Raw genomic sequence first — 13,186 nt, forward strand, 5'->3', positions numbered from 1 at the left:
GAAAATACATAGCTAAAGGGATAAGCTGATCTCAAGTTCACTGCAGAGATTACGATAACTAGTAGGTAACACAGTAGAGACTTTGGGGCCTCTTGTTCCTTCCCTGTCCTCCTCCTAGAGTATCAAACTGAGTTCTTAGCTGCCTTTCAGAGGTGACACAGGAGGGATGATTTAAAGGATACTGCTTACAGAGCTTGCTGCTGCCCTCAGCGTGTACTCCTCCTCACGGTGGTCTGAGGATGCCCCTGTTGAGTATCTGAAGAGATCTCTGCTCAGAGCTAGCAAGGAGGAATCCCGCTTCTTCATGGAGAAGCGTGTACATCCATTGTCTGGGCGCACCGGTATGGCACTACACATGGCTGTGCACATGGGGGCCCAGGGGAGTGAAGGGGGGCCCCAGGGAAGGCTCCTGGGGAGTGGGGTAGCCCTGGGTAAAATGCCTCCACTCTGAGTTACCGCTGGAGAAGCATGTTCTACTCCTCACCTTTCAAACAGGGTTTCTCTCCTGCAGCTTATTAATCTTGGTCAACTTGGGATTGACAGGAGGATAGCCCTCTGATTCATGCAAGCTGCTGGATTCTTTATTGCTCAGAAGAAGGTGCATTGTACAATTACTCTCCATCCCTAGTGGATAGTTGCATCCCAGACTAAATTATTCCTGTACCCAGGCGGCTTTCTTTCATCGTTGCTTTTGTCTCTGTGATACTTCTCACAGCTTCTGCACACAGGAACAAGAGGGCCAGACTGAATTTGGAGATGGCTGTCATTGCAGGGGGTTCTTCTTCTCTGCCAGTGGAGCTGACAAGCAGCATTAGTAAATGAGTCCTGGAGAGGAGGCTGCGTGCTCTTGCAGCAGCAGAACACTGACAGGCTGTTCTTAAATAACCTTGCAAAATAGCGATTGCTACCCCTAGCTTGCCTCTGCAATGCTGGAGGACAGCTGAGCTGCAGACTCTGCTGTGCGACCGTCTCACCTGGGAGCCACTTCCAGGACCCTTTTTTACCCTCAGTCCTTATTCGGATGATGCCCTGTGGCTTTGGCCACCTCAGGCCCTAGCCTGCTTCTAAGTGTTTCCATAAGTGCATACCACTGTGTACCACTACCACATGGAAAGTTTGGGGCGAAACAAGACAGGGAAAGAAGTTTTCGAAGGGAGCTGTAAGCAAGTCTAGGATTCCTCGAGTACAGGATACAAGGGCACGATTCAGTCCTGTAAAGGGCAGGAGCTGACAGCTGCCTAAAAGGGCGATCGAGGGTAATGTTAACATTGTTGGGAGGACGAGAGGAGAAGTAGAAGGGTTCCTTATTGTTCTGGTCACTGTTGTCCTACACCCTCTGCAATGCTTTTCTTAGGATCTCTCCTGAATTGTGAGTGCCTCGGGGTAGAGCCCTCTTCCTTTGCACCTTATGCTATGTAGTCCTCCTGGCTGAGGCTTTTCATGAGCAAAGGCTACTGTAATGCAAACCTCAGATGTTGATATTCTGTCTGTGCTTCTCTTTAGCTCTCAGATAAAGTGGTAAGAGCATAAGAAAGAAGTTCATGTGTTTAAGAGTATTGTTTCAAGCATATGTTTTGCCCAGGAGTGCCAACCTTTATGGTTCCTGGTAGGAAGATTATCGTTACTTACCATCTCACAAATGCTTTAAGGAGCGTGTTTGTCCATGCAATGCTTTGAAGCTAAAAAGCATTGTGGGAGTCCCTTTTGGTGTTCCCTAGTTAGGAAAATGAATAGTTCAATAGGACAGAGACATGTAACGATGAATTTACAAGTATAGCCCAGTGCTGGGAGCAGAGTAAGGCAGTAATATAAGCTGGAGTGCTTTGGTTGCAGGGAAGGCAGATAATAAAGTATCTCCTGGGCAGGAAGACCTGGATTCATGTCTCCGTCTGTTTCCAAAACCAGAGTCTGTACCAGAGCTGGTCTTCTCTCAGTGCCTGTCAGAAGTTTGTTCCCATCAGGAGAGAAGTGCAGGGCTCCGTATGGAAGCTGACCTGAGCAGCTGTAGAAGCTGGCGGTTTAGCAGCTTGTGAATGGTGATTAGCCAGCCAGGAGGGAGGTGTGCTGGCAAAACTAGCACTGGGAGGGAGGACCATGGGGTCGGGCAAACCTGTATTTGCGTAGTGCTTACTGTGTTAAATTTGGGTGTACACATGGTAATTAACTGCTTAATTTAATGAGATCATGTCTGCTTCTCCTGGTGACATAATAGTATTTGGAAAACTGCTGCTGTCATAGGCTCATCCACTCTTCCCATGAATGAAGAAATTCTGTAAATTTGAGGGCTGTTCCTTACTGGCATTAGGAAGACTTTAGTGCCCACCTCCGTGTTGTTAGTCATGAGCCAAATATTGGCTGTTAAAGCCATGTGTGTTGCAAAAACAGGTGCCAGAGCTGTGCTGTATCTCAGCCTTGCTCCTCCTATGCTGAGGCATCTGTGGACGCTGACTCCTCTGCTGTATTTGGCTGTCTCTGGCAGGTTTTGGAAGTAGTACGGTCCAACTACGACACGCTGACCCTGAAGCTGCAGGACGGACTGGACCAGTATGAGCGCTACTCAGAGCAGCATAAAGAGGCTGCCTTCTTCAAAGAGTTGGTAAGCTGCCTTGATTCTGCAGAATCAACTACTCTTTTCCAAAGCTTTTGCTTACAGCCTGGGCAGCGGCATTTGGGAAGGAGCCCTGTTACTCCATTGGGCTGCCTCCAAAGACGGGGCAGGAATAGGATCTAAACAGACACTGCATGTCTCAGCGGATATGAACGCTCCATGGTGCTCCCTGCCCTGCAATATGTGTCTTGGGAGGAACCACCAGACTGCTCAGGCCAGCAACCGGTCAGTCAGTCTCTGTCCCTTTTGCCATGGGGATCCACTGTGCTTTGTGGTGGTAAATTTGCATAGTGGAGAAGCTGACTGCTCCCACCTTGGGCTTACCACACAGAGCAAGTTAGCCTTTTTTCTGTTGTTAAGGGGACCACAAAGTATGGGACTGAGCAGAATATGTGATGCTGGTGAAACACGTGCCTGCTCGTTGCTTTCCTCCATCCACTCACAAAATAGGGTTCCCAAGCAAAGAAAGCAAAGGCATTCCCTAGAAATGTCTCCTTCTGCCAGACGAGAAGACTAATGGTAGGAAGCCCCACAAAAATAATACAGCGAAGACAAAACTGAGTCCAAATAATTTGGGTTGGTAGTTGTATTCTTCAGCAAGCCAGCTTGCTCACCCTGCTCCAGAGAGCCCTGATACAACATTTTCTTGTCCGACGACTGTATTACCAGGGAGGCAGTGCTTTCATAGTGGCTGGTATCTGAGGGCAGCCTGTTTTTCCTCACTTTTGAGTCATTTCAGCTTCAGCGAAGGGAGAGATCTCTAACTCTGGCAGATTTCTCCACCAGTTTGAGAGCTGATTCTCTCTCTCAGCTCTGTCCTTGCTGATTGATGAGCAACTGATGCCTGCCCACTCTGTCACGAGTCTGCATGAGTTTGGGAATGTTATGCCTCCCTCTGTCTACTCTGCTCTGGAGCAAGCATGCCTGAATTGGTTTTGCTTCCTTCTACAGAATGCTTTTTAATGCCTTTTTTTGTCATTCCAGCACTGCCATTGGGTAGGATATGGGCAAAAACACTTGCAATCACTTTCATGCCATTTTTCTGTGCTCTTTTGGGCCTGTTTTTGTCTCTCTGGCCTGCTGTTTGATACCATATCTGGAATACATGCAAAGAAATTTGGCTATAGCCTTCCTGTGACACAGGCTTCTCCTATTACTGTGCCCTGGAAAGAAGACGCATTCATGTTTCTGTTGTCATCTGTTCTGTCCCAAGGGCTCCCGCCGTCCTCAGCCAGCATCTCCTTCCCCAGCCTCTTGGGCACGTGATGGCTCTGCTTCCTGCATGCCCCACTTTCCACTTGGCCTGGCAGAAGCTTGGGCTGATCATGCCAATTGATTAAAATGACATTCTCAGTCCTAAGATCATCACAGCTACAAAACACTTCAGCTAAAATTAATTTCTTCCTAGCTCGATTTTTTTTTTCAAAATCCCAATTTTGTATCATTTAAGAATCTCTTTAGCATAACCAGTCCCTCCTCAACTCCCTTCTGAAAATTGCCCATCCAGGTACTCCTGGGACCCTCTCCTCAAGAGCATACGAAAGCCTGAATAATTACTGTCTAAATGTGCTGATTTGACCCAGTTGTGAATCTGTTTAATCCACATTTCTCTAGATGCCCTGAGAATTGGGACCCTATTAAATGTTCTTTACTCACAGCTACAGAAAATCCTGTGCATTCCATTAAGCCATTCCCTCAACACAGCGGGAAATCAACCTGATATGTTATGATTTGTCTTCAGCAAACCCAGCTGGCCTCCCGTCCTCCGCGCTGTTTTTTCCTCTAGGTGCACAGTAACTGATGGCTTTATTAATTGTTCAAACAACTCATCAAAAAGGCCCTAGTCTGCCCTTGTCCTCCCCATATCCTCTTCAAACCAGGTACTTGGCTTCCTTTTTGCGAGGCTTCTGAGTCTTTACTTTGGCTTCCACTGCCGGTCTGATGTGGGGTAATATCCCCCTACCCAGTGCATTGTGTTTAACTGCTGGGGTTTGCAGGACTTCATGAAGGGAGCAGAGTGAAATGGCAGTTTTCTTCGTGGGCTCTGCCAAAGGAGCAAGGCTGGTGGTGAACTACAGGTTTCCAGTATGGTTTCCAAACTCATACTGGTCCTATCAGGTCTTCCTGAACAGGATCTGTTTGCAAATAATTCTTTCCAGATTCTGCCTGGTTTTCTTGTCTCTATCTGTGTGATTGCATTAAAGCAAATCCTTCTTGGTGGGGAATGACACGCAGGAGCCATTTTCCTTTTCGGCTGCCTTTTCATCTCTCTACGCTCCCATTAAGCGGGTGAGCAGAAACTTCCCCAAGCCATTCTCTTGGCTCCTTTATGCTTAGAAATCTTGTTCTCGCTCCTTTGACGTGCTTTGCTAATGCACTGCTTCACTTCTCTGGCTTTGCCTCAGTGCTGCTCTTTCTTGCTAATCCCAAAGAAAAATCTGCTTTCTTCTCCCATTCCCTTTTCAAAGAAGCTTTCAAAGGCCTGCGATACTGCAGCCACATTGTGGTGGAAGGTGATGTGCAGAGTGTTTTATCAACTGGGCTTTCTGGCCTGTTGTGCTGCCTTTGAGGGGCTAAAGGAAGGAAGTTAGGAAGTTTTCTAACACTTTTTATTTCTTTTCCTTTGAACCCTCAGGGATGTCATTTGAGGTCTGTGCTGCTTTGATAGAATGAATGGTTTGGATGTGAGCTTTTGGACCCTCACATTGCAGCTGGAGGAATCTGTCGCAAGAGATTCAGCATCTTTCCAAAACATTCACTGTCTTTGCAGTTGGATAGGTTTCAGCAGAGTCTCAAAATAGTCTGATTAGGGATTGATTTCTGCAGGGGAAATTACACTAATTTGACTTCTAATTAGATGTAGTAGTCAGTGTAAACCTTCCTCCCATTGTACAAATTTCTTAAGAGCTGCTTGTTGATTGGGAACAGGTTTAATTGATGGGACTTGCTGCGGAATAGGAGTGTCTGTACAGTGTTTCACACGTCCAGCTATAATGACACAAAACGAGGACTGAATAATGTTTTCCTCACATGGTTAATGCCACTGCTTCATCCATTCTTTCATTTGCTCATTGTTCTCCAGGTGATGTCAGCATTTCATACATTTCCCATTTCTTCAGAGTCTGTGGGTTAAATGTGATCCAAGCTGCTAATAGGGAGAAAACAATTTTAAAAGCTCTTCTGGCCCTAGTGTGCTCCAGCATGCTCCGTACAGAAGCAAGAGAGGATACGTGCTCTGCTTTTACTTCCTTGCAGAATGAACGTTAAAGCTCCGAGCTTACTTTCCGAGGCTGGTTTTGGCCCCTTGTATAAGCCACTCTAGAGAGTTCTGGTAGCTTCCAGGCTGGCAGCCTGGGCTGCCCGCTGCACCGCGAGCTAGGAGGAGTCCCGGCGTGCAGCCTCGTGGATGGAGGAGCTCAGCCAGACTGCAGGAAGCTTCTGAAGTTTATCCTTGTTATAGACGCCTCCCTGTGTCACTGTCTGGTCTTCCAACCCCAAAAGGGAGATGAGTCTGGCTCCCTGTGCTGGGCGCTGGTGCTGGAGATAACTTGATTTAACTCTAATTTGAGCTATTCTTACCTTTTCAGCTGGTTGGCTCAGAGCTGCTTGCTTTTTCACAGCAGAATAAATGCTGGGGAGAGATTTGTAGAAATGTCAGAGTCATCTCATGTGCTGTTATCACACCCACTCCTCTCCTGAACTTGTGTTAAAGCAGATCTAAGTCCATCTAGACTGCTCTTGACCAAAGTTTGTGTCTAAGCTCCTCCTGAAATGTGAAGCTGTCTTTAAGTGAAGACAGCTCCACACTGGCTCCAGGTGATCTACTCCCCTGCTTCCCAACCCATAGGTTTAAAAGTATTTCCTCTTTTCCAGTGTAGATCATCTTTGTCTTAAATTAAGCCGAGTATTTCTTGCCCCATCCCTGGGGAGCCAGAGAAATATTATTCACTGTTCTCTTTCTGACCTCATTTTACATACTGGAGAGTGTTTGCTCTATTCCTCCTAAACCTTCTCTTTGCAAACTAAACAGGCTTAATTTCTTGTGCTCTACCCCATAGCTACAATTTCTGCTAAGCCCTGTGTTTTCATCATGTGCCACTCCAGCCCTTTCTGGGCTTGTAGAGACTGCTGCCACATCCTTCTTGGAGACCTTGATGTGTATACAAGTTAGGCATCTTCTGCTGCTGGTGCCTGGCCCCTGGCAGCAGTTCCTGAGGCCAGGAGCTCATTTCTGCTTGTTCTTTCTGTTGCTGGGACCCATAGGAATACTTCTAGTCAGAATAAGGATGCTGGCTTACACTACGTGTAGCATCTGCCCCTTTTCTGCAGGCAGTCACATTCCCCAGGGCAGAGGACTCTCCGCATCTGTTTAGCCGTGTTGTTCCCCTCTTGTCAGAACTGACTGGATCGCTGAGGTGGTGAGCACTCGGTAGGACTGGGACCAAATCCTGTCCATGGGGCTCCTGTCTCCTGGCAGGGAGACAGCCCAGTGCAAACCAGCGTTCTGGAGACCAATTGCAGTGGCGTTTAACGTAGGCTATAACCTGTGGTTATCTTACAAGGCATGATCCCAAACTATTACAGTATGGAGTAAGTCAAAAGACACCCAGAGAAGAGAGGTGAGGGGGTACTCCAAGGGAATGAAGATGCATGGGGTCTCTTACAAGCATCCTGATGAAGAAGAGTTTGTGGTTTCTGCAAACGCTATAGAGCTTAAATATTCTGTCTTTAAGTGTAGACATCTTTGCTAGCTTGCTTGGGTTGTTGGAGTCTGTGTAATGGGGCTCACTGGGGTTCACTTCACAGCTTTCCCTGTTAACCTTCCATGTTTTGATTTGCTTCCCACTCTTATGCATTCTGCCTTTTGGGGAGTTTTCTGCCCTTCCCCTCTTTTTTTCTCACCAGGGCAGCAAGTGGGACCCTCAGCAGTATAACTTGCTCTTCCAGCCCCCAGTGCTGGATGCCTCATTCTGCTTCTATATAATTCATTCCCCAGTGCTTTCAAAAAGCACAAAACACTAACCAGGTCAGCAACAACCTTATTAACACAGGCTCCAAGTCTCTGGGAACTGTAATCCCGTTGTTTGGATGAGCTTGTGTCAGTTTTGCTTTCTGTCACTGCTGCGCAGTCGCTGACACGGATGATGTTTGACTTTGTTTTCTTGTTGCCGAGCGCAGCTGAGACTGAGCCCAGTCTGGGGCCTGCGTGTTCGGCCAGCAAGTCTGCAGCGCAGAGGGGGAAGGGAGGCTGCTGCGCAACAGGGCCGCCCAGCTCTCCTTCGCAGGCTCTGTGGGTGACCAGAAGTCCAGGCATCATTAAGGGATAAAGGTGTCTTCTTCACAGACAGCTAGTGAGCCAGCTTCAAGTGTAAGGCCCTCAGCACAGAATACACACAGCTGGCTCTGAACCCATGGTTTTCTGCCAGCTTGGGTGATAATTTGTGGTTACAGCACAGTAGCACAGTCTCTGTCCTTTCCTTGACTCCGTATCTTTGGCTCTGCAGGTTCTGGAGCAGGACAGAGGCCGTGGCACAGCATTCATCCAGGAGAATGCTGGCTGGCACTTCAGTGGGCACTGGTAGAAAATGCTCTTCCAGCTGCAGCCTGGAAGTGCTCACTTTCCCCATCACTTTGCCCCAGGACAGGAAACACATCATAGCTCATGCATCCAAACAGAGCATCCTCTCCCGTCCCTGTCTCATTTGGAATTTACTCTCCTTGCTGGGGTGTCACTGTAGACATTCCTGTTATTCCAGGAAGCAGGTAATCCTCAGGGATTTCTTGTGAAGCTGGAGTCTCAGTGAGAGCTGGCTGCAGCAAGTCCTCAGGGGCTATAACAGCATGAAAAATGGTTTCATGCTGAACCTGGAGGTCAGCAGTGTCAAAGCTGCCACGCTCACCAGGAGCCAGGAAGAGTCCCTTGGCTAAAACGTCTTGTTTTGTCTCTGTCAGGTTCGGTCCATCAGCATCAATGTGAGGAAGAACCTTGCTTTCAACACACTGAGCCAGGAACTGCTGCTGAAGGAATTCTCTACGATCTCTTGAAGCAGGGACGCAGCCGCTGCGCAGGGCTGACCAGAGACGGGCCTGTCTGGGCAGGGACACTACAGAGCTGCAGCCGGTCGCCCCTTGCCTTTCGCCTGCAGAAGGGACTGCATTTCTTCTAGGGGAGAGCCTTGCTGCTGTGTGTTTGATCCAAAGGCATGTGTTTCAACAGGACTGGGGCTGAGGAGAGGTGATCGGCATGTTGAGGAGGAGGAGGAAGCAGTTTTGTAAGGTGTCACGGGGGTGGGCAGCTGTTCCCGTGACGTAGCAATGGGAGATTCCCTCCGCAGCCTCAGGGAAGATGCACTGGAAACCTTTGTAGCAGAGCTGGGGAGAGCTCACAACCAAAATAATAAAACCAGTCCAGCTGTGTGAGACAGTTCTGCGTTGAGATCACTCGCCTGCTCTACGGGGAAAGCTCTCTGATCCCAGGTGAGGGCTGTTCTTTTCCGTCAGCCTGGATCAACCTGCCCTCCTGCAACGTAGGTCAAATCCACTGCCATCCCATTGGGAATGGCTTTGGGGGAGAAAACAGTTTCCCCAAGGAGCAGGCCCTGCTCACTGCTGGCTCCTGATGTCAGAAGGTGTCACTTGAACCAAGCCATCGGATTACTGGAGAAGGAGAAATTTTGCCTCCAAGGCTGTTGGCTTACAGGGTCAAATCTGAGCCAGTATGCAAGAATATGGGTCATCAAACAGAGCACTTTGTAACTGGAAACCAGCTCTGCTTGGGGTCACTGTTGCTTCCAGTAGCCCAGTTCACCTCTGCTGTTTCTAAGGTTGAAGGACATTTTTAGATATTCCATTTTCATGGGGCAGAGGACAGGCTGACTCCCTCCCCCAGCTCCCCTTATTGCCCATCAGAGACTGCACTGCGACAATCCTCCTCTTCCTCACAGGAACAGACGCCTTGCACATGTTTGCAAGTGCCTGGTGACCTTCATGAACTAAGAAGTCCCTGGTTTTTCCCTTGTGTGTAGCACACAATTAAAATGCAGCTGGAGAAGTACTTACTTCACTTTCTCGCTTGCCCTCCTGTCTTCACCAAGCGACTTGCAGCTACAGTCTGCCGAGAACTTCCGAAGCACGAGCTCTGGGATGACGCTGTGGGGCACAGGCAGACCTTGCTGCTCCAGAGCCAGTGTTTCAGAGGTGCCCAGGTCCGGCAGAGCCTGTTCGAGTGCTGTGTCAGGCTGCCGACTCGGGAATAGGCAGCATAAACGCCCGTTCCCTGCTCGTGCATTTTCAGCTCCCAGCAGTGATGTTAGGATCTGGCCTCACTTGGTGGACTGAAGTAGAGAAGTTACTTACATCCCAGATCCACCTTTTTTTTTTTTCCTCTAGGAAACAGTTTTTTTAAAAAGAAGTGCCTAGTCCCGCTCTTAGCCTCGTAGGTTAGTGTGAGTGATGTGAATGTCACGTTCATTCTCAGCCATTTTTAGGCAAGGCTTATTCATGCTAGCATGTGTTCGTTGTGTTAATGTTTCATCTTTACCTGCCATGAGCATGGGAAACGGAAAGCTGTGTCCTTGGCCACCCGCTGCTCACAGCACCCGATGAAGACCGTATATTTTCCTTGGGAGCACCGTCTTCTCCCAGCAGAAGATACTTTGCCTCAGCACGGAATTGTCTGGCTTTTATCAGCTAAGCCAGACACTTATTTGCTTTCCTGCCATGCAAGTGTGTGGAAACGTGTACATGTCAGAGGGATGGTGCTTGGGAGAGCAAGCAGGCTCCATAAAATCACGCTGCTCGAGAACAGGCCAAGGGCATGTAGAAGGGCGTTTCTCCAGTGAAAAATGAGTATAAATGGTTTGCGGCACATGGCGCTTGTCTGTGTGTGCGGGGGGAGCTCTTGCTCGACCGTCTCGCCTCTGAGGGGGGGAATTTCTTCCCGAAGGGGGCTTGAGTTGCTTCCTTGAGGTGCAGCCCCAGCATCGCTGCTGTCGGAGCATTGAGTCACCCAGCTGTCCACGCGTCTCCTTTTCTCTGATCCCGCCTAGGCTGAGGCGAGACAGATAGGTGGGAGAGCTGGGGATGAGTCTGCCTCTGCCTCGGCAGCCTCTGGGATTTTCAGCTTTTCACCCTGGGCTCAGCTATCAAAGGTCTCGTCTCCCCCATGGTGCTCCCTTGCTGGGATGAACTGGGAAGCCCAGGCTGCGACTGGGAGCAGCTCCCGAGGTCAGCCCTTGTCCAAGGCTGAGCTGGGGAAGACTGTGACACGTCCTCTTGTCACGCTGTCGCCGAACCAAGCGCTGTAAATGGATGTACATACAAACCTAGAGCTCAATAAATAGCAGAGCCCTGCCTGTCCGGAGCGTGCAGTGTTTGTCCTTCGCGGAGGGGAGAGCGGGGTAGCTATGGGGGTGGCCCTGTCACTGGCGGGTGGCACAGTGGCTGCAGCAGGGGAGTCTCTCCTCCTTGGTCCGGGCTGCAGGTCCCAGCCAGCAGTGAGCAGCCCTCCGCCTCTTACGTGCCCCTGGGGCTGCCAGCGAGGAAAACACGAGCAAGGCTGAGAGCCCAGGGATGTGAGCGAGGGATGCAGAGATCTACCTGTGCACGGTGTGATGCGCTCTCTGCTGCTGCTGTCACCAAACTCCCGGTCACAGATCCTGCTGCAGATTTGCCTGTTTTGTTAAACACCATACTACTACTTGGGTTTGCAGGCCAGCAGAAAGTCATTTAACTCCAGCATTCAGCCTCGGGATGTGACTCATAGCCCCAAACTTTCCCGTATCTGATCTGAGCAGTTAAGTGTATTTTATTATATCTAATTCATAACCCAGTCTATTATTGGAAGAGCTGTTTTTGAGGCTTGGGGAGTGTGGGGAGAAATCAGATTGCTGCCTTTAAATTAGGCAGCCGCTGCAGGGAGACAAGTATTTTACAAAATAATGACCAAATGCTGGAGGAGAAAAATTGAGTTTGAGCTAAACTTTGGAGGGAGTTATTAAAAATTGATTTGTAAGTGACATTGTGATTTTTGGCATCGTCTCTTCTTCCCTAGCTCTTTCAGGTCCTGTTTTTCATGCAGACTCGGGAGAGGGGCAGCTCCTTGGGAGCTGAGTCTCCCCTGCCCGGGCCGCGGATGGTCAGAGGAGGCAGCGTGCCTTGGGCACAGGGTAGCGATGGGGGCTGGTGGGGCTGTCAGCTCCATGCGATGATTTGGCTGCTCTTTGAGGGCATCAGGAGCAGGTAGTACCAGACCCCTGAGTCTCAACGTACAGCGGCCAGAGCGCAGGGTGCGCCTTTGCCCACCTGCTCTGTCTGGTTTGCAGGCCTCTTCGTCCTCTTCCTTGTCATGGCCGTTACCTGCTGTGATCCCACCCGCGTGGTGTGGGGGCCGTATCTCTGTAGGACTGAGCTGCCTCCCCGTGAGCCTGTCCTGGTGCCCGTTGGGGTGCTTTTCTCTCCCTGCCTGAATATTGCACGCTCTTGCCCTGCTCTGGGGTCCTGCCAGGCTGTTGCATGGTGGGATGTCAGGAGGAGAAGCCTGCTGTCATGGGGAGAGCTATCTCCCAGACAGCACTTGCACAGGGGATCAGCCCCGGTGTGCACCATCTGCCTCCCCACACTTCCCTCCTGGGACGGAGCCAGGGGCCCCGAGGGCAGGTGGAGCCGGTGGCCTCCCCAGCGGGCAGAGGGAGATGCCATTACCCCGCCGAGTCACAGCCGTCGTCGTCTGTGTCGGGGCTGGTGCGTGGCCAGCGGTCTGCCGTAAGATTTACAGCTGGCTCTTGGCACTCGCGAGCAGCTCTCCGTCTCGTTGTCAGCACCGATGCCTCGTGGATATTTATTCTCAGCTCTGTTTTCTGGGCTCTGTTTTCTCGTTTGGTACTTGTTGGGATGAGCAGGGCTGCGTCCTGGCTGTGCTGAGCGGGGTCGTACTAGACACGGGTTTGTCTCCATGGAGGTGATGAGGTTTCTTTGGCAGATGAGCCATTGCAGTAACCTGAAAGGAAAGGGGTAAAGCCCAGCTTTGGGAGCTGCAAGCATCCAAAGGGGCCAGGATAAGATGGGCTTTTCCCCTAGTGGAAACTAATTAATGCCTTTGCTGATGCCTTCAGGGGGAGGGAAGACACAAATCATGAATGCGAGTCTGGGCCAGGAGGCTGGAGAAGGGCTGTTGCAAGTCCTGTGGGACCTGGCTGCTGCGAGTCCTTCGTGCTGGTCAGAGCCCTGGTTCTCCCCACTGCAGCACGGTGTGGGTGAGCTCCAGGGGACACCGATCAAGCAGAGGGGTGATCCCAAATAAATGGGGCTCCCTTGGGGGAGCATCGCTGGATGCTTGCCTCGCTCCTGTTGTCTTTTTAAAACATCTTTAGGCAACCCTTGGCAGGTGCTCAGGGATGCAGACCTCAGATCTGACCCGGAGTGGCTGTCACTTCTCAGGGTTGTGACTGACTGCAAAGGGAGATGCTCAGGACAGGGCTCCCCCCATATCTGCCCTACGGCTGCCCACACGTTACTCAGGACCAGCAGCTTGTGCACAGACGAGCCCCTGCCTCCTCTTGCCAGAACAGGGCTCCCCGG

At 50.3% G+C, this 13,186-nt stretch overlaps 1 protein-coding gene across 7 annotated transcripts in view; it reads left to right on the forward strand.

Annotated features, from left to right (window-relative positions):
• The window catches only part of ARMH3 (armadillo like helical domain containing 3), a 129,504-nt gene extending 118,539 nt beyond the window's left edge, over window positions 1-10,965 (forward strand). For 4 of the 7 annotated variants that reach the window (XM_087763829.1, XM_087763825.1, XM_087763827.1 and 1 more), the window contains exons 25-26: window positions 2,480-2,596; window positions 8,561-10,965. In XM_087763829.1, the coding sequence (XP_087619955.1) occupies window positions 2,480-2,596; window positions 8,561-8,653 (210 nt within the window). In that variant the 3' untranslated portion in view covers window positions 8,654-10,965. Of the gene's footprint in view, window positions 1-2,479; window positions 2,597-8,560 lie in introns of those variants that run through there. The other 3 variants (XR_015706163.1, XR_015706164.1, XM_087763828.1) reach the window with 3 other exon arrangements.
• Window positions 10,966-13,186: the final 2,221 nt, after the last annotated feature.

This window comes from Nipponia nippon, unplaced genomic scaffold (genome assembly GCF_047370975.1).
Source record: "Nipponia nippon isolate SJK-2023a ecotype South Korea unplaced genomic scaffold, ASM4737097v1 scaffold_3, whole genome shotgun sequence".
Lineage (NCBI taxonomy): Eukaryota > Metazoa > Chordata > Aves > Pelecaniformes > Threskiornithidae > Nipponia > Nipponia nippon.